The sequence below is a fragment of the Dryobates pubescens genome, chromosome 2 (assembly GCF_014839835.1).
Source record: "Dryobates pubescens isolate bDryPub1 chromosome 2, bDryPub1.pri, whole genome shotgun sequence".
Classification (NCBI taxonomy): Eukaryota; Metazoa; Chordata; class Aves; order Piciformes; family Picidae; genus Dryobates; species Dryobates pubescens.
In genome coordinates, this window is record NC_071613.1 from 19075179 (window position 1) to 19093956 (window position 18778).

An 18778-nucleotide genomic window follows, 5' to 3' on the forward strand; every position below is an offset into this window, starting at 1 on the left:
CCACCTTGAAGATGGTAATTGCTGCACAAGAATGCTGTGACCCTGTGCTTTCTCCAAACTGCTTCTCCACACTAGGGCTGTAGCCATTCTGCAGCCTTGTTTCACAGTTCTACAGTGATCCTGAATGATCCTGTGCGATCCTGAACAGGTTGGATCCTGCTTGCTTCATCCAGCTGACTTCAGTACCTAAGCAGAAGGTGGTGAGCAAGCTATGACATCACACCTCTGGCAGTAAAGCTCAGAGTCTGTGACACCTGCAAAACCTTCCTTCTACCACTGGCACCACAGGGCGGATCTCAACAGCCTAAAGCTCACTTTCAGCACCTATGACCACTGAAGGATGCTCACAGCTCTTCGAGTTACAGAGCTGAGAGTAGCTTTGCTCATTACTACACAGCCCGCCAGCAACAACTGTCGCTGTCCTGAAGATCTGAAAGGTAGCAATGATTTACTGGGATGAAACACACCAGCTAGTTCGTAGGTTAGTGTGCGTTATCTGGGTGTGGCCTGAAGAGCAGTTTGCTAAAAATCAGTGAAATCTACACCTCCAATCTTATTAGCTGCCCAGCAACACTGACTGCTTAATAGCTCATTTACTTCATTTGAATTGTTCATTAAAAAATTGGCATTCAGGCCCTGCAGCAAACCACTGCTTTTGCCCTCACAAAAATCAGCTGTCGATGACATTCACCGTTGCGTTCTGGTTTGTTTAAGCAGCACAAATGTAACCCTATCGTTAAATCATAAAAGCTGGAGAGTGAAATAAAGCACAGGACTGATACAAGAGCTCTCTGTTTGGTTTGATCTGCGGGATGAAGAGGCCTATTCAAAGATGACAAAGGAATAAATTAGCGAATGGCTAATGTGATGATGCACGGGAGGGCGTCTGCAGGGCTCACACGGGCAGGCGCTGGCACGCAGGCAGCTCGGCTCCGTCAGGAATCTTGCTAGTGGGATTCAACTTCAATTAACTGCATTAAAATACTGACACTGTGAGGCTCTCAGTACTATCAGCACCCTGCAGAGGGCATTCTTGTGTGCATTGTTAAACGCTTTAAAAAACACACGAGTTACTGAATCCTGTGCCCAAGGCTGTGGCAGCTCTGCCTCCCCTCACAGCCGCCCGCTCTCGTCGCCGGTGTCCTTCTCCTGTATTGCCTCCAGGCCCCGTTTGGACTTGGCATCCCCCTGCCCGCTTCCAGCCTTGCTCAGTCCACACGACAGGCATGCCAGCTGGATCTGCTTCATGTTCTCCAGGGCTTCGTTCTTGGCATTCTTCAGGAGGTCTCCTTGGCCCTGAGGACGCACAGACAGACAGGGAGGAGAGAGTCAGGGGCCACACATAACGCTCAGGACTGACAGCAGCAATCGTGCTCAGGTCTGCCCTATCACCCAGTGCTGTGGAACAGTCCCAGCTCCTGTCTTAAATCCACTCTGTCCCCGCTGAGAACAGCAGCTCCCACAGAAGGGACTGAAGCACCTTCTGAAGAATGGCACCCAGCTCCCCAAGGAAGGCAGCAGCCAGCACAGTGGGCAGAGGGAGCAGGTCTTCCTCACATCCATATCTTGTCACGTCACCCCTTGAGAGGTGATTCAGGCCTGGCCTTAGGGAGCCACAGAGGAAGGTAACCCTCTCCCCAGGCCACTGCTCCATCCTTGCACCCTGGCATCAGATCCCACATGGCAATGGCTGCATATCCCCAGCTATGAGACCGGTTACCCACCCCTCTTTGCCCCTGAGTTTGGTACTCAGCCTGGGGCCCTTCTCTAGCAGGAGCAGGCCAAGCTGTGTGTCCATACAAACACCACATCCCATAGTGCCACAGTGAATCTATCTGAAGCGCTCTGTCCAGGACCCTCAAGAACACAAATACAAATGCGACTTCCTGAGCAAAAGCCTGCTTCAGTATTTTCCCAGAGTGTGTAAAGGTGAAGTGACTAACAGGATGTCAATCCGATTTGTAACCATCAGGAAAAATGTCTTACATGAAACTTGCATTAAGGAGTCATATTCAGAAATGCCAAAATGAATATTTATGCAATATTGATATCCCAAGTGCCATGAAGCGACAAAGTTCTGCTGCCAGAGGATACGTAGAAACAAAAGCCAGGAGATGCACCTGGCTATCAAAATTCAGTATTCACCAGGAACCTGAGCTGCTCTTCTAACATCACCCAAAGTGCAGCACTCGCTGCAGCTGGTTGTACAACTATTTAGAAGGCACACCTTGGCTGACTGAAATGTCACATACACATCCCTGCCACCTGACCTGACCTACAAACCACCCAGGCTTGGTGGGGTCTCAGAGGAGACCACAGATATTACAGCAGCACTATGGAGGAGCAACTGATCAGCAGCCCTCCTTCAGCTTCTAGAACAAACCAGATGTGTTGGGTGAGTCACAGCTCAGCATCTTCCAGCAGCAGGAGCATCCCTCTGCTCCCCCATTCCCCAGAGCTCAGAGGAAGGATTTATCTCACAGTTCCCTTTTTGCCAGTGCCTGACACTGGATTTGCACTGCCTGAATCCCTGAAAACAATGTTCACAGCGAAGAAACAATGATGGCTTGCAAGTGTCTCTGCACTGGTAAACATCACGTGGGGATGCACGTCACCCAGGGATGGCAACATGATTGCCTCACTCCCTGGTGACATGAATTTGTCCCAGCTGAACAATGCCAATTGCAACCCAAGTGCAGGGAACCCAGCTCAATGCAAGAATGACAACGAGCCCTGGGACTGCATGGGCAGCTCTGTGCTATCTGGGAGGAAGTCTGGAGAAGAGGAGGCTCAGGGGAGGTCTTATTGCTCTCTACAACTACCTGAAGGGTGGTTGTAGCCAGGTGGGGGTTGGTCTCTTCTCCCAGGCAACCAGCAACAGAACAAGAGGACACAGTCTCAAGCTGCACAAGGGGGGAAGCTTAGGCTTGATCTTAGAAAAAAGTTCTTCCCAGAAAGAGAGATTGGCCATCAGAATGGGTTGCCCAGAGAGGTGGTAGGGTCAACGTCCCTGGAGGTATTTAAGAAAAGACTGGATAAGGCACTTAGTGCCATGGTCTAATTGATTAGTTAGGGCTGGGTGATCAGTTGGACTTGATCTTGGAGGTACAAGAAACAGAGAAATCTCCTTGGAACAAGAAGCAACTCCAAGTGGACATCCCTACAACATCAAGAACAACTAAGCCCAAAACCTGGGAGAGCCACAAATCAGAGCTAAATTGATGACAACAAAGACCCAGCACCTTGAAGCAGTTTGTGTCCTCTTAGTTGGGGTGTCTGGGGAAAGATTCCCAGAAGCCTGTCCTCTGCTGCAGCATGGCCAAATCTCCCTGGGCAACAGGAACATGAAGAATAGAACCATAAAATGCATTGGGTCAGAAGAGACTCTCAAAGGTCATCTTATCCAACCTCGCTGCAGTGTACAAGGACATCTTTAACTAGGTAAGGCTGCTCAGGGCCCCATCAAGTCTGACCTTGAATGTCCCCAGGGATGGGGTCTCTACCACCTCTCTGGGGAATCTGTTCACTACTCATTGTAAAGAACTTCTTCCTAATGTCCAAACTGTCCAAATGCCTTGTCATGCAGCAGCATCTGTGGACACAGATCCACAAGATGACACAAAAAGAGCTTCACCTGAGTCAATGTTATCTTCTTCCTATAGGGTCATATAAACTGGTTTGGGTTGGAAGGGACCTTAAAGATCATCTCATTCCAAGGCCCCTGCCATGGGCAGGGACATGTTATCTCTTCTTCCTTTTCAGGGTGAGGGCAAAGCATGGAAATCTTTCTTGGTGTGGCCCACAGACTGTGTCTTTGCCCACAGACTGTGTCTTTGCCTAGGGACTATCTGAGACACTCATTTAAGGGAAGCTATTTGATATGTCCTTGCTGGTGGATGATAGCCTGATGCCCCCTGCCAAGACTTGTACCTGACATCCCCAGAAGCCAAGCTACTTCACAGCCCATGTGTGAACCCACCCTCCCTTATGCATATTCTAATTTCACATGTCAGTAGCCAGGCAATTCAGATTACAGATTTCATCCAAGGCAATGCACCACACATCTCCAGGTTCCAAGGAGAAAAACACTCCTCCTGAGAACACTTCCAATATTTTGAAGCCATTCGTATTTCACAGCAATCTAAAAACAGAAATGGACTGATCAAAATAGTGCAGTTCCATTCATGTACAGACCAACTGATCTGTGGCTTAGCCTCCTTGTGTTTTTTATTTTTAAACAGCTGGTTTATTTGAGGAAGCTAAAAAACGATTCTGAATCATCTGTCACAAGCAAATTAGTGACAAACCAGCCCCCTCTGACAGAGCTGTCATCATTCTCAAGACACCAAAAAAAAAAAAAAAATCTGTGGGCATGCTCTGTTTGAAAAGCCATCTGTCTGCTTTGAAAAACTGGCTGTGAGCATAATCCACTCAAGAAAAATGTCAGCAGAATTGTGTCAACACCTTAATGAACTAAATACTGTATAGAAGCTGGAGTAAACCTGAACTGCATGGTTGCATTGCAACAGCCATCATAAATCAGTCCCCCTGATCGTCTCTGCATGCAGAACAATCCTCTTTGCCCTTACAGACAAAGCATTTCCTCCAGACAAAGAGAGCTCATGATGGTCCACTTCAGCATCCATCCATCTCTCTCCTTTCTGCTACAGAGATCATTTGCCTTCCTGAAAATAAATACTTGGGAGAAAGGTTCAACGCAGCCCTTGCAGGACACTAAATGAAACCAGGAGAGAAGAACTGAACGTTGTGCCTGAAAGGCTGATCCAGGAGATTGTTTCTATTGAGAGCTTGGGAATGTCACCCATCAGGTTTCACACACCTCACCGCAGCTATGCACAAACTTAACAGCACGGCACCGAGTGCGCAGCTCATCGGGCAGCTAAGATTAGAAACCTCTACCTTGGCAGGTTAACACTACTTAGAAAACAGAGATAATCCCACACAGTTTAAGTACTGCTTGGTTTCAGTAACAACCCATGAAAGGCTTTCAGTGGCGTTAAGCAGACACTGGCACTGGCCACAGATGGGAGGAATTCTGGGTGTTGTTTTCTGTTATTTCTTTCTCTTTTTTTTCTTTCTTCCCCCCCCACCCCCAAATCAAACTCCTAAATTTCTATGAGTCAAGACAACAGCTCCCCATATCCAACAACGACTCAAACTCTGAGGCTGGCGATATGAGAAAGTGAGTTAGGAAAGTGGCACTATTTTGTGTTTGACTCCACTCCATTGCAGCCAGTACCAGAACAAGAGGACACAGTCTCAGGCTGCGCCAGGGGAGGTTCAGGCTAGATGTTAGGAAAAAGTTCTATACAGAAAGAGTGATTGCCCATTGGAATGGGCTGCCTGGGGAGGTGGTGGAGTCGCCATCACTGGAGGTTTTCAGGAGGAGACTTGATGGGGTGCTTGGTGCCGTGGGTTAGATGTTTGGGTGGTGTTGGATTGGTTGATGGGTTGGACGCGGTGATCTTGAAGGTCTCTTCCAACCTGGTTTATTCTATGTATTTTATGTATTCTATGTATTGCATGGACATTTCTATATAAACATAGGGGCATGGACATTAATAATTAGTATTTACAGGCTTACCCATCCTAGGACACACTCTGTGGCATGTAGATCATGATACACTGCCCAGCACTTGGATGGCCAGCACTGGCTGGTCCTGAAACCCTCACAATGGCAGATGCCCATACCAGCTAGAGCTGTCATTTGTACCTGTTGCCCTTTGCACCACTGAAAAGAGTCTGGCCCCATCCTCTTGATACCCACCCTTTAGATATTGATAAGCATTGAGAAGATCCCCTCTCAGTCTGCCCTTCTTCAGGGGAGTGCAGGAGGACCCTGAAGGCCACTAATTATAGAATCATAGAAGGATCTGAGTTGGAAGGGACCTTAAAGATCTTCTAGTTCCAATCCCCCTGCCACAGGCAGGGACACCTTCCACTAGATCAGGTTTCTCAGAGCCTCAACCAACCTGACCTGGAATGTTTCCAGAGATGGGACATCAATGACTGCTTTGGACAACCCATGCCAGTGCCTCACCACCTTCACAGTAAATAATTTCTTCCTCATCCATGTTGGATTCTAGATGATGTTCACTAATGGACTGAAGAATTTCCTACTGCAATGCTGATGGATCTTGAAGGAGATGTTCTCTGAGGAACATCCTGTCCATGCAGAAGCAAAGTGCAATGACAGGTTGCCCCAACACCTTGCTCAGCTACTGGTGAAGAACACAAGAGGTTCCACATAAACACACTGCGAGTGTGCCAGAGCCCTGGAGCAGGCTGAGCAGAGAGGTTGTGGAGTCTCCCTCTCTGGAGAGATTCCAAAGTTGCCTGGACATTGTGGTCCTGGGCAACTTGCTAGACTTGAGGTCCCCAGACGTCCCTTCCAACCCCACCATGCTGGGATTCTGTGAAGTGGAAAATGCCATGGGGAGCAGTAGGGACTTCCCAGCATGGAAAACCTGGTGTTTCCAAGGATCACAGAATGTTAGGGGTTGGAAAGGACCTCCAGAGATCACCAAGTCCAGCACCCCTGCCAGAGCAGGATCACCTGTTCACACAGGAACACATCCAGGTGGGTTTGGAATCTCTCTAAAGAAGGAGACTCCACAGCCTCTCTGGGCAGCCTGCTCCAGGGCTCTGTCAGTGAAGCAGTGGCCATGAAAGGCAGGTTGTGATCTGCTGCTTGCTACAGCAGACAGCTGCTTATCTCCTGGCACGTTCTCTGACAGCACATCCCAGGAGCTCTCATCATGGGCTGAGTAAACAAACACCAAACAACAGCAGTCTCGCCACTCATGCCACATCACCCCCATCACATTACTGCTGTTTTTTGTTTCTTTGAGAAAAAAAGTTAATCTCTGACATTATTATTTAATCACAAAGTAAAATCCCCAGAGGCTGGCTGAAAAAGGCAGACACAGCCAAATAAAACAGTAAATTGGGACACTCCACATTTCAGAGGTAACACGGTCAAGGAAATGGGACTCATGGACCACAAAGAGGCATTTTCCAAGTGCCAGAGGGGGACTTAAATGGTGTTTAATATTAATAAGGAGGCACACAATGAAATGGTTGCACATGGCTTTGGAAATCTAATCCTGAGGAAATCATTAATGAAATGATTGGACTGTGTTGTTAAGCTTCTAACAAAAAGCAGATATTTTTCCATGCCTCCTTCAGAGTTAAAGGTGGGAGCAATTGATGGGAATTTGATTATGATCCATCCACATTTCAGAGCAGAGTATTCAACAGAACCCCACAGAGTATTTCTGTGTCAGTGCAGACTCTAAAACTCCACCTTTTTGATCATTACTGCACACAGTTAGTCACAGGAGCTTTGCTTTACTCTGTGACAATCATGCACGTGTTGGCATGAAACATTCCAGTACATGACTGTTGTACACCAAGCACACTGAAAGACAAAAGACTACAGAACTGAGTTACCTCACAGGAAAAGTGGGGGCCAAATATTACTTGCCAAATTGTTTTAAACCCTAGGCAGGTTACTTGAAAACCAGTTCCATCTGATTTTAACTGCTAATATTTAAACCCCCAATCTAAACCAGCCTGCCAGCTGCAGAAAAGGCTGTCCCACACAAACCCCAAAACTTTTAATCTGATTTTGCCTGCTCTTTGGATTGCACCCCAAAGGTCTGCACTGACTAACCAGGGAACCACAGAGGTGTCCCCTGTGTTTTCCAGGAGGCAGTTCCTTGCACAGCCAAGCAGTGATGTTCATGAGGCAGTGACATGAGTGGCTGGGTATTGGGAGTGCTGTCTGCTTCTGCAAGTCTAACACTGACTTCAAAAACACTTGTGGCATTTTTTTGCCTTCTTTTCCAGCTGCTGGAAAGATGCAGCTAAAATACAAATGGCTCTGCTGGAGATAGAGACATCCCCCTCAGCACCATGCTGGGCAAAGCTCCCTAGTGCATTACAAACTCACCTCTCGCATACTCCCAAACCCTGGACAGAGGCAGGCCTTGAGGGCAGCCTGAGAAGTGGAAAGGACCAAAACACCTCCTTCATACAAGGAGATCCTCAAAACCAGTCACACAATTAGGAAAGCAGCAAATACTTAGAAAGTCTTCTGCTGCTGGCCTTTGCCAGCGCGAGTCCAGCACTGCCTCGTGCAGCCATGGCAACTTCAGAAAGAGGGTCTGTCTTTGGAATTCTCCTACAGGATTTGCCTAATGAAATAAAGGCAGAGGATATATGTGGCCAGCTTGCTGTTTGAAATGCAGTCAAGTGTCCTCCTAAACCCTACTGCCCCCAGACCAAAGCCTGGGAAGGAATTAGTGTCAAGTCTTCGCTTGAATAGCACTGTGTCATTCCCTATTGATCCTCACACGGGCTGAAATCCTAGGGCTCCTGCAAATCAATTGTACTGTGCGGCTACAGTTCCTTCAATGAGGCATTTTAGGTATGAAAAGAGTGGGCTTTTTCTTTTTCTTTTTTTTAAATGTCTCTTGCTTCTCCCTCATTCAGGTGCTTAAATTGAATTACCTTAGAGCAGGCTGTCCAAAGCAATGAATGTGACCATCGACTGCAGCAGGAACCTGCTTTCAGAACTAATGCTGCTAATCTGATGGTAGCCATGTGCTGAGCCCTTCAGCTGCTCCTGTGCCTCCAGCAGACAGCTTGCAAGCACAGCCACACAGGTATGGACTCTCAGTGTCCACCCCCGCCTGCATGCTAGGAATCTGCCTCTTCTCTGCTGGTAAGTCTGAAAGCAAGGGGTTGGCTGGGAGCCTGGGGGTGCAGAGCCTGAGAAACTCCACATGGCTGAAGAAATTGCAGCACTGTTTATTTTTGATACACGGCCATGAGATGAAATTAAAACATCTGCATCCAGGCATTTATCGCTTAGTCCTCCTTTGGCCACAAAATCCCAATTCCCCATATGTACCAGCACCATCTGGTAATTCCAGTAAAGTCCTGAGAGCCCCACCTCCCCCACCCCACCCCACCCCCAAAAAAAAAATTAATAAAAAGACAAAGAGGGGGAAGGGAGGGAAGGGGCAAAAATGAGGCAGAAAGCACAGAATTTTCTTGCATTTCATGTTCCTGCGCAGGACCAGCTGCAAGAGAAGGTAAAGTTTTGCAGTTAACAAAACACCCAGGCAAAGCACCCCCCAAGCAAATCACTTGGCAGTGAAGAGCTGGCACCCCCGCCACATGCCCACTCCCTGTTATGTCAACTCAAAGCAATCACAGCATACCAGTAAGGCTCCTTCTGCCAATACAGGACCTATGTCTGATCTGTAACACGAATGCTGGAGAGCAAAAAAAAAAATCTGCTATCTGGGCCTTTTAAACCCATTCCAGCAGTTTCGTGTCCTCATGTCCTTCTTGAGTTGAAAGCTCCAGAGCTGGAAATTCAGAGCTGATCTAGAGAGGGAAGTGGGGATATGACCCATAAGAAAGGGTCCTTTAGCTCCTGCAGGGTCTGCCACCTTGCATTTGATTTCATCTGTCCAAAGTAAAAGAAGGCTGTAGCTGTCAAGGATAGAACACACAAGACTGCACTTTCCCTTTCCCAATCTGTCGTTCATACAGTACAGCTTACTTCCATGCGTAAGCACTTGGCCCTCAGACTGCCCTATCTCCCATGCAAGTTTTTGGGAACACCTGCCACATTTAGAGATGATGTGATTTACCAGAGTCGATGGAGAAGAACTGTGAAGAATAAGGGATTTACCCATATGGGTAGACCCTATGAATAACTGCAGAGAATATGGGCTGGTGGGATCGACCAGACTTGCTGGAGAAGAGGTGCCTGGTCTCACTGAACACCTACAACTTGTACTTGATGCAGTTTGTGGCTTTTGAGCATCTGGTCCAAGCTCTCCCCGTGGGTTCATATGGCCAATAACCACATATATTAACAGAGAAACTCTACTTTGCTGCTGGTGACTCCAGACTACAAAAATGAGTCAATTGAGTTAAATGCCATTTTACTTTAACCACAGCCCTCAGAATCTGTTGGCAATGTGGGTGAGCATTTTCTCTTTTCCATGTCAGGAGGCAGCAGTGGAAGCTGGACTGGCACAATGAAGCAGGGAAGGTGGAAGTCACTGGATGCAAAGTTCAGCTCTCCTGACTCCTGGACTCACGCCAGGGCACAAGTACTCAAACGTCCTGCCTAGCAACGGCATTATGCACATCCGAATGAGGGAGAGAGGATTCTGGCCTATGCTTAGGAGGGAAAGGGGGAGGACTTGGCATTCCTACAAAGCCATGCTAGCCCTCACCTTCAGCAAAGCTCAAGGACCAGATATCACTCAGGTATAAAGTACCTTTGTTGGGTGCTTTAGAATACATAGAATAAACCAGGTTGGAAGAGACCTTCAAGATCATCGCGTCCAACCCATCAACCAATCCAACACCACCCAAGCAACTAACCCATGGCACCAAGCACCCCATCAAGTCTCCTCCTGAACACCTTCAATGATGGCGATTCCACCACCTCCCCGGCAGCCCATTCCAATGGGCAATCACTCTCTCTGTATAGAATGTCTTCTTAACATCCAACCTAAACCTCCCCTGGCACAGCCTGAGACTGTGTCCTCTTGTTCTGGTACTGGCTGCCTGGGAGAAGAGACCAACATCCACCTGTCTAGAACCTCCCTTCAGGTAGTTGTAGAGAGCAATAAGGTCACCCCTGAGTCTCCTCTTCTCCAGGCTAAGCAACCCCAGCTCCCTCAGCCTCTCCTCATAGGGCTTGTGTTCCAAACCCCTCACCAACTTCGTTGCTCTTCTCTGGACACATTCCAGCAAGTCAACCTCCTTCCTAAACTGAGGGGCCCAGAACTGGACACAGTACTCGAGGTGCAGCCTAACCAGTGCAGTGTACAGGGACAGAATGACCTCCCTGCTCCTGCTGGCTACACTGTTCCTGATGCAGGCCAGGATGCCACTGGCCTTCTTGGCTGCCTGGGCACACTGCAGGCTCATGCCTGGGTGTGACCCAGGCACAGTGCCAGGGAAAGCCCAACCACCATCTCAGCAATGACACAGGAAGGAGGAAGTTCAATGGAGCAACTGGCAGCCTTCATCACCTCCTGAGCTCCCCCAGGCAATTAGCTGAAACCAAACCCCCATTCCCCATGGGGAGCAGGGGTTTGTAGATGCTGGCATGTAATTCAAGGGGCAGTCAACTTCCTGCCATTTACAAGTGCTGGGAACCTGTCTGTGACGTTATGCTCCTTGGCACTCACCAAAGCTCACATTCCAACACCACTGCCTCAGGCTAGCACCACTTCATAGCTCCCAGAGAACGGCAGGATTAGGGCTTAACAGTAAGCAAATGCTGAAGCAAAAACAATGGACAAGTGACTCTCTCTTGATGCTCCCACCACATAGACATCAGCACTTTGGTCTCTCCCCTTGATACTCAACAGATTCAGACACTACAGATAAATTCAGATACTACACAAAACATGAGGGTAGGACGCTTCAGGCAGCAGGTCCCTCCTGCTACATCCAATCAGCGCCCCTCTAGAAACATTGCTCAAATCCATGCTCCCTCATACCACAGCAATACACACACAGCAGAAGCTCCCCAGTGGTGCACAAACCCTGTCTCTATATGAAGTGGGGGACTTATCAGTAAAGGAACATGATTGCTTTGGGTGACCCCCACCCCAGAGCCTGTGGGTTATGCTGACGCAGGTGCTGAGCTGCCCTACAGGAGCTCCACACTCAGAGAGAAACAAAGAGAGGTTTCACTCCCTGAGTCCAAGACAAATCATCTATTAGCACATGAGAAACACTATGTTGCTTAACTGACCATCCTGAAACATCCTGAATGGAAGGGAGCAAAGAAAAAGACCACAGAGGGCTTCAATGTCATGAATAAACATTCAGGTAAGGCATCGTGCGACACCTCCAAGCCAGGAAGGAAAGAAACTAGTGATAGAACAAGAGGGAATGGCCTCGGGATGCACCAGTGCAGGTTTAGGCTGGACATTAGGAAGATTTTTTTCACTGAAATGGCCTCAAGTTGCACCAAGGGAGATTTAGTTGGGTGTTATGAAACATTTCTTTACTGAAAGGGTGGTCAGGCATTGGAACAGGCTGCTCAGGAAGGTGGTGGAGTCACCATCCCTGGAGGTGTTTAAAAGCTGTATAGCTGTGGTGCTTTTGGATATGGCTCAGTAGTGGACTTGGTAGAGCAGGGTTAATGGATGGACTTGATGATATTGAAGGTCTTTTCCAACCTAAATGATTCTATGAAAAGGCCTCTCTGAGCCCCTCACTAGTGCCAGGTGTTGGGACAGGACCACAAGCCCTGGAGGTGGGACAGAAGCCCAGTGCCACCCTATGGGCCACAAAAGATCTGGAGGAAGGGCTCTCTGCTCCTACAGCACACTGCTTGGGCTGTGGTGGCAGAGCTGGTGGCTTGGCTTGGGATGTAATGCCATCCTTAAGAGCTCACAGAGGCAGCTGCTCCTTTTCTTTCTTTTCCCTTTTCTTCTTCTAGTACAGCCAGTGACAGATAAAAGCATGAAATGTGTGATTTTCTGCCGATCTTACACTTTGATTATAGCTCTTTTAATTCCTCCAAATGAGGTCATGTTGTCAGATTGGCACAAACAAGATTCCCAACTTACATGTCTTCCAGGGTGTGTTAATTAACTCCACCATACTCTTTGATATCCATGTCTCAGATAAAAATGTCACCACTGCTGGGGAGGGGATGTTGGCAGAAGTTGCTGAAGTTTCTATGCCACTTGCAGTTCCTGCCTTGACTGTCTCCTCCTTCAAGGAATGGGAGATGACACTGACCCCATTTTTTTTTTTACACCCAAGCAATCCTCCTTTAGAGGAGAGCCATCTATAAACATTGCTCCATTCAGTCATCTTCCTGCCACCACTGCTAGCACTACACATATTCTAGCTGAGTTCATAGAATCACAGAATTGTGTCAATTGGAAAAGATCTCTAAGATCCCTTAGTCCAACCATCAACCTAACACCACTATGGCCATTAAACCATGTCCCACATGTTTCTTGAACCCCTCCAGGGATGGTGACTCTACCACCTCCCTGGGCAGCCTGTTCCAATGCCTGACCACCCTTTTAGGAAAGAAATGTTTCATAACATCCAACTAAACCTCCCTTGGTGCAACTTGAGGCCATTTCCTCTTGCCCTATCATTTGTTACTATGGAGAAAAGACTTTCTCCCACCTTTCTCCAACCTCCTTTCAGGCAGCTGTAGAGGTCTCCCCTGAACTCCTCTTCTCCATACTAAACAACTCCACTTCCCTCAGCAGCTCCTGTTCTCCAGGCCCTTCAGTTCAGCTCAAGAACACGTGTAAGAGCAGCTCATTTTCCTCAAAAGATGAGCATCTTCAAGGAACCTGAGCTTCGACCTGCTGATCCTTCAAATAACTTCCTCAGAGGTGGTAATCTTGTTACTGCTCAAAGCAGCATGTGGAGAACAAACTCTCTTTGTATTCACACACCATGATCTGAACATTATTAGTTACTTTTCCAGTTGCATTTTCTTTGGACCAGATTATTCAGCACCCCTTAAGAGAAGCTGGCCTTTGCACCCAGGTGCCAAAACCCCTGCTAGGTTGGTAGAGAAGAAAGGTGACTGCAGTGCAGCTGGGACTTAGGCTGTGATGGGGTCTGTCCCATCAGTAGAGCTGGAGCTCAGGCTGTCATGGGGTCAGCATTGGATCCCACACAGCTATCCCAGGGTGAAGTCAGCAGAAATACAGAGAGATAGATTCATGTGAACCATATCACCTGCAGAGACAGCTTTAGAGACATGAGAGCCAGATGCATGGGAGAATTAGACACACAGATAAGACAAAGAAATGGTGGTTGCCCTGATCCTTTCGCATGTCTTGGATGGTATGCACAACTGGGGTGATGAAGAAGGAAGGGGAATTTGAGTCTGGGGAGGAGAGAGAGAAGACTCAGAGTGAGGCACAGAGGGGTAACTGAAGCTGGACAGCTGACCAAGAAGGGGCTTCCCTGAGCTGCCAGCCTACACAAGGAGTCAGACGTCTATTTTGGCAGACTAGCACTATTTAAACATCTTGACAAGCCTCCATTTGTGAAGAAAAGCTAAAAATGGTTTGCTATACGCAGCATCTCAGCGTGCCAACCCTCTGCCAGGCTCAAAGCTCCTGCTGCCAATGTGGCCTTGGCACGGGGATGCCCAGGCACAGTGGCCCTGCCTGCTCTTAGTTCAGTCTCCCACCACCATCACTACCCTGCATGCACAGCCAGCAGCCTGGCACCAGATCCAGGGCTTTTGGCAATTTGTCACAATAAAAGGCACATCACAAGGCAGCTTGCCATCTCTCTCTGGTTTGTTTTAGTCAAATACAAGGAAAATGGGCAAAGACAAGATATCACTTGAGGGATTCCATACTATCTTTCACTTCTCTAAGCTGTTCTTATTGTTGTTCCACATATCTATCCGAAGGGCTGTCTCACCAGCTATGTGTGTTTGCCCACATACACATCCACTCCACTGGAAAAAAAATCTCTGAAATACATAACTTTGGATCACAGTGTCCTGTCCCCTGTCCTGTCATCGTTGTGATCCCCCCAAAAAAGCCCAAGATGTCTACACCAAAGGAAGACACTTTCTGGTTGAACTTTGGTGACCATTTTTGGTCTGTCTTACACTTAGGTCCTACAGTGACTGCAAGAGGGGCTTGTCCTTGAACCCACTGTTGTGAAACAGCTGCAAGAGCAGAGCCCTGGAACTGAAGGAGGAGGGAAGTGTGAAACATGGCAGAGATCCACATTTCTGCTCAGACGACTCTGGCCATCAGCTCTTTCCACAAGTGCCTTTGGGTCTCTGGGATCCCAAACACTGGGTGTCACCATGGAGAACACCAGAGCCTCATACCAAGCACCTCCCATGCCAAGCATTTGAGCAGGGCTTATGCCCACTGCAGCTAAATACTCATGTCGATTTTGCCTTGGGGTAGCAGAAACAACTATAACACAGCCTCTCACAGGCCCTTTCAGTCCTATTTGCTCTGCACTCAAGCAGCTATTAAAAGCTGGAGAAATGTCAGGAAATGTTGGGTGCTCTCTGAAGGAACAGAAACTCTTCATAGGGCTTGGTTGTGCAGAGTACAAACAAGGTGGGAGGTGAGTGCTGCTCATCACAAGCACCAGCACTGCAGGTAGGAGAGTGTGCAGGAACACACAGATCCCTGTGCCTAGGTGGTTAAGCACCAACTCTGCCTGATCCAAATGTCTTGACAACCACTTTTTGCCAATCCTGCTGTGGCATTACTGGGACAAGCCATGTCAAGCCATCCTGGCACTGCACGCCCTAAGACACCTCTTCAGAAACTCACAGCATCATGAAGGAGCAAGACCTGTGAACTCTGTAAACTCTTGCTCTCCCTTCCCCTCGTTTCCACCATTTGGTATTTGCAGACTTCAGATTGCCTGGGTGGCTTTCCTGTACATACTTAATTTCCTCTAAATCCAATTCATGTCTTGAAATTTTCCTTGGTCAGGAATACAGAGATTTTGGTAGAAACAGCTGGCAGGGAGCAGTGAGGGACCCAGAGAGGCAGTGCTGTACTTGTTTGAGACTGCTCATGACATGACCCCCAGAGCAATGCTCAGCAGCATGGCAAACAGCCAAGAGGAACAGTATATTCCAGCTGATTAACTTGTGCCACACAGACTTGGATTACACTCCTTCTACCCTGATGCACACTGCTGAAGTAACCTGAGAAGTTTCTACCGTTAGATTCAACTGGCAAACCCCACTGAGCCCAAGTGTCTTTTCAAGAGCTCCAGTTCCTGCCTGTGGTGTCCCCTTTGAGCAGGGGCAAGAAAGGCAAAAGCTGGTTCTGTGAGCAGTGTGGGGAGAGCTTGAGGAGGCCTTCACCAGCTGAACCAGTGATGAACAGCACTCTGCTAGTGCAAGAAGGATCTGCTTACCTAATGACAGGGCTTGGTCCTATTGGTTTACAACAAACACTGGTCAGAACAGCTTTGCACATGAATCACACACTTTTCCCTCCTTGCCTTGTCACACTAATCTTTTAAAGGACTCAAACACTCTTATCCCTGAAAAAAAAAGAAGTGGAAACAACTCCTCACAAACAGAGAAGAGCTGTGGCACAGCCTGAGGGCCAGCAGCACAGATTGTGTCCTCTCATTGAACTCTGAACATACAAAATCCATCTTTTTCCCCACCTTTCCCTCTACATTCAAATAAACTGCATCAAGCTAAGCAAGCTGGGACTCATACCAGTGAATGGATGCTGGCTCTGCTGGGCCTTTTCACTTTCCCTTTAGAGCTCTCAGAAAGCCAGCTGGTTTCTTTCCTGCCCTTCAGTTTCTGTGTAAGATACCAACCTGATCTACTTACTCTGAGAATAATGAGAGCAGCTCTACATCTCTTCATACACTTGGAAAATCCGTCCCTACATCACAGACTGCTGGGCTCAGTCAATCTCAGCTGTAGCTGAGCCAGTGTCAGAGTAAGGCATAGTGCCCAGTGGTAGGACAAGGAATAATGGGTACAAGCTAGAACACAGGAGGTTCTACCTCAACATGAAGAGAAACCTCTTTACTGTGAGGTTGAGAGAGCACTGGAGTAGGCTGCTCAGAGAGGCTGTGGAGTCTCCTTCTCCGGAGACTTTCAAAACCCACCTGGATGTGTTCCTGTGTGGCCTGCCCTAGGTGATCCTGCTCTGGCAGGGTGGTTGGACTAGATGATCTCTGGAGGTCCCTTGGAACACAAGCCCTACGAGGAGAGGCTGAGGGAGCTAGGGTTTCTTAGCCTGGAGAAGAGGAGACTCAGGGGTGACCTTATTGCTCTCTACAACTACCTTAAGGGAGGCTGTAGACAGGCAGAGGTTGGTCTCTTCTCCCACACAGCCAGCACCAGAACAAGAGGACATAGTCTCAGGCTGCGCCAGGGGAGGTTTAGTCTGGATGTTAGGAAGGAGTTCTACACAGAGAGAGTGATTGCCCATTGGAATGGGCTGCCGGGGGAGGTGGTAGAGTCACTGTCATTGGAGGTGTTCAGGAGGAGACTTGATGGGGTGCTTGGTGCCATGGTTTAGTTGATTAGGTGGGTTGGATTACTTGATAGGTTGGATGCGATGATCTTGAAGGTCTCTTCCAACCTGGTCAGGTCTATTCTATTCTATTCTACCCCTAACATTCTGTGATTATGTGAGAAGTAGCCAGGGCAGAGAGTGTGCAGAGGTTTGGAAGTCAGAAACACCACTCTGGACTGCATCAGCAAGGGAAATACAAACAACATGGGGACTAGACAGCAGCAGAGGCACTGAACCTCTCGGGAGGGTGGGGGGTGGGTGCGGCACGGGGCGGGAAGGCATTTAGGGTAATCACATAGAAAACATATTTATCTTGGGGAGGGTCTGGAGACAACCAGACACAGAAAAATACAATGAGTCCTGCATTTAAAGGCCAGTACAAAGCCTCCATGCCACAGAAACCACTTCTGCCTGCTACTCTTGCTGGACTATCACTGTCACAAGATGACAGCAAATCCCCAGTATTTGTTGCTAAGACACTCCAGCTTATATTTCATCTATTTTTGCAGTTTCACAAACTGAGCACCAATGTGCTTATGCTGGGAAAAACAGGGACATAAGATATGAGGAATTTTTGGGAGGTGCAGAGGGAAGCCTAATTGACACAGGGAAAGAAATGTATGGTCCATTGGATGCAGCAGCTTTTCAGCATCTCGTGAATTCACCAGCCTCTTGCTGAAGATGGTAGTGGAAACTGTCATGCAAATCCTTTGGCAGCAATTATATGACTCATTAGTGTTATGCTTAATTACATCAAATCTCTCCAAGATTTGGTGACTGCTCTGCTGACCACTTTGCTGCATGCCAAGGAGTGAAGCTACGGTTCCTGCCTAACTGTGAGACGATTCTGTGACTCAAATTGAAAGAAAGACTGGAAAGACCCAAATAAATCTTATTTACAAGATAAGTTTGAGAGTAAAGCATCCATTAAAATACACTCCCAGGGTGTGCTATAAAAATGCTGAGACTGGACCTATTTCTTCTAAAGATGAGCAGCAACCCTGTGTGCTACCATTGTATATAAAGTGTTTTAGAGTAACAATCACCATTCCAATGTTGCTTTTAATCCTAAAGAAAACTGATACCTCACAGTGATGCTAAATTCATCTCAGTTTAGCTGAAGGTAAAACTTTCAGAAATTTGGCTTTTATCTCTCCAAGTGGCCTCAAAGTGCACATTTGGGGCTCTTCTACCCGAGGGAAAGGTCTGGATGCTGCAGGTTTCCAAAGCAACTGCAGGCTGATTGTCACAAACGACTGTGACAAAGAAACAGGTCATTTGTGGACATCATCCTCCAAAAGTGCTATTTGTGCACAGTTTTGCTGTATAAACCCACTTACACCAGAGCTACCTGATCACAACTACAACAGAAAATTGTGGATTTCTGCCCCAAAGAGTGAATTGCTTTAGCAATTTAATAACAGTATGCCTTCTGCAGTCAGCAACCTCTCTCTTTATCCACCTAATCAGCATTCATTTAAATGCAGGATAATTAGCACTCACTGGCAGGTGCTGAAATGAACCCTGAAAATTTAACCACTTGATGTCTTGTAGCATGCACAGTAGTAGTTGGAATCCTAGTATCACAGAATACACACAGGGCAAGAGAGGAGAAATCTTATCGTGAACACCAAAAAAAGATTTAAAAACTCATGAATGCATTTCCAAGCAGAGACTAGATT

The 18778-nt window shown here is 47.7% G+C and overlaps 1 protein-coding gene across 1 annotated transcript in view; it reads right to left on the reverse strand.

Annotated features, from left to right (window-relative positions):
• Positions 1-419: 419 nt before the first annotated feature.
• PLCL1 (phospholipase C like 1 (inactive)) overlaps positions 420-18778 on the reverse strand; it is a 212471-nt gene continuing 194112 nt past the window's right edge. The window contains exon 6 of the mRNA XM_054171404.1: positions 420-1296. Coding sequence (XP_054027379.1) covers positions 1114-1296 — 183 coding nt within the window. The 3' untranslated portion in view covers positions 420-1113. The remainder of the gene's footprint in view (positions 1297-18778) is intronic.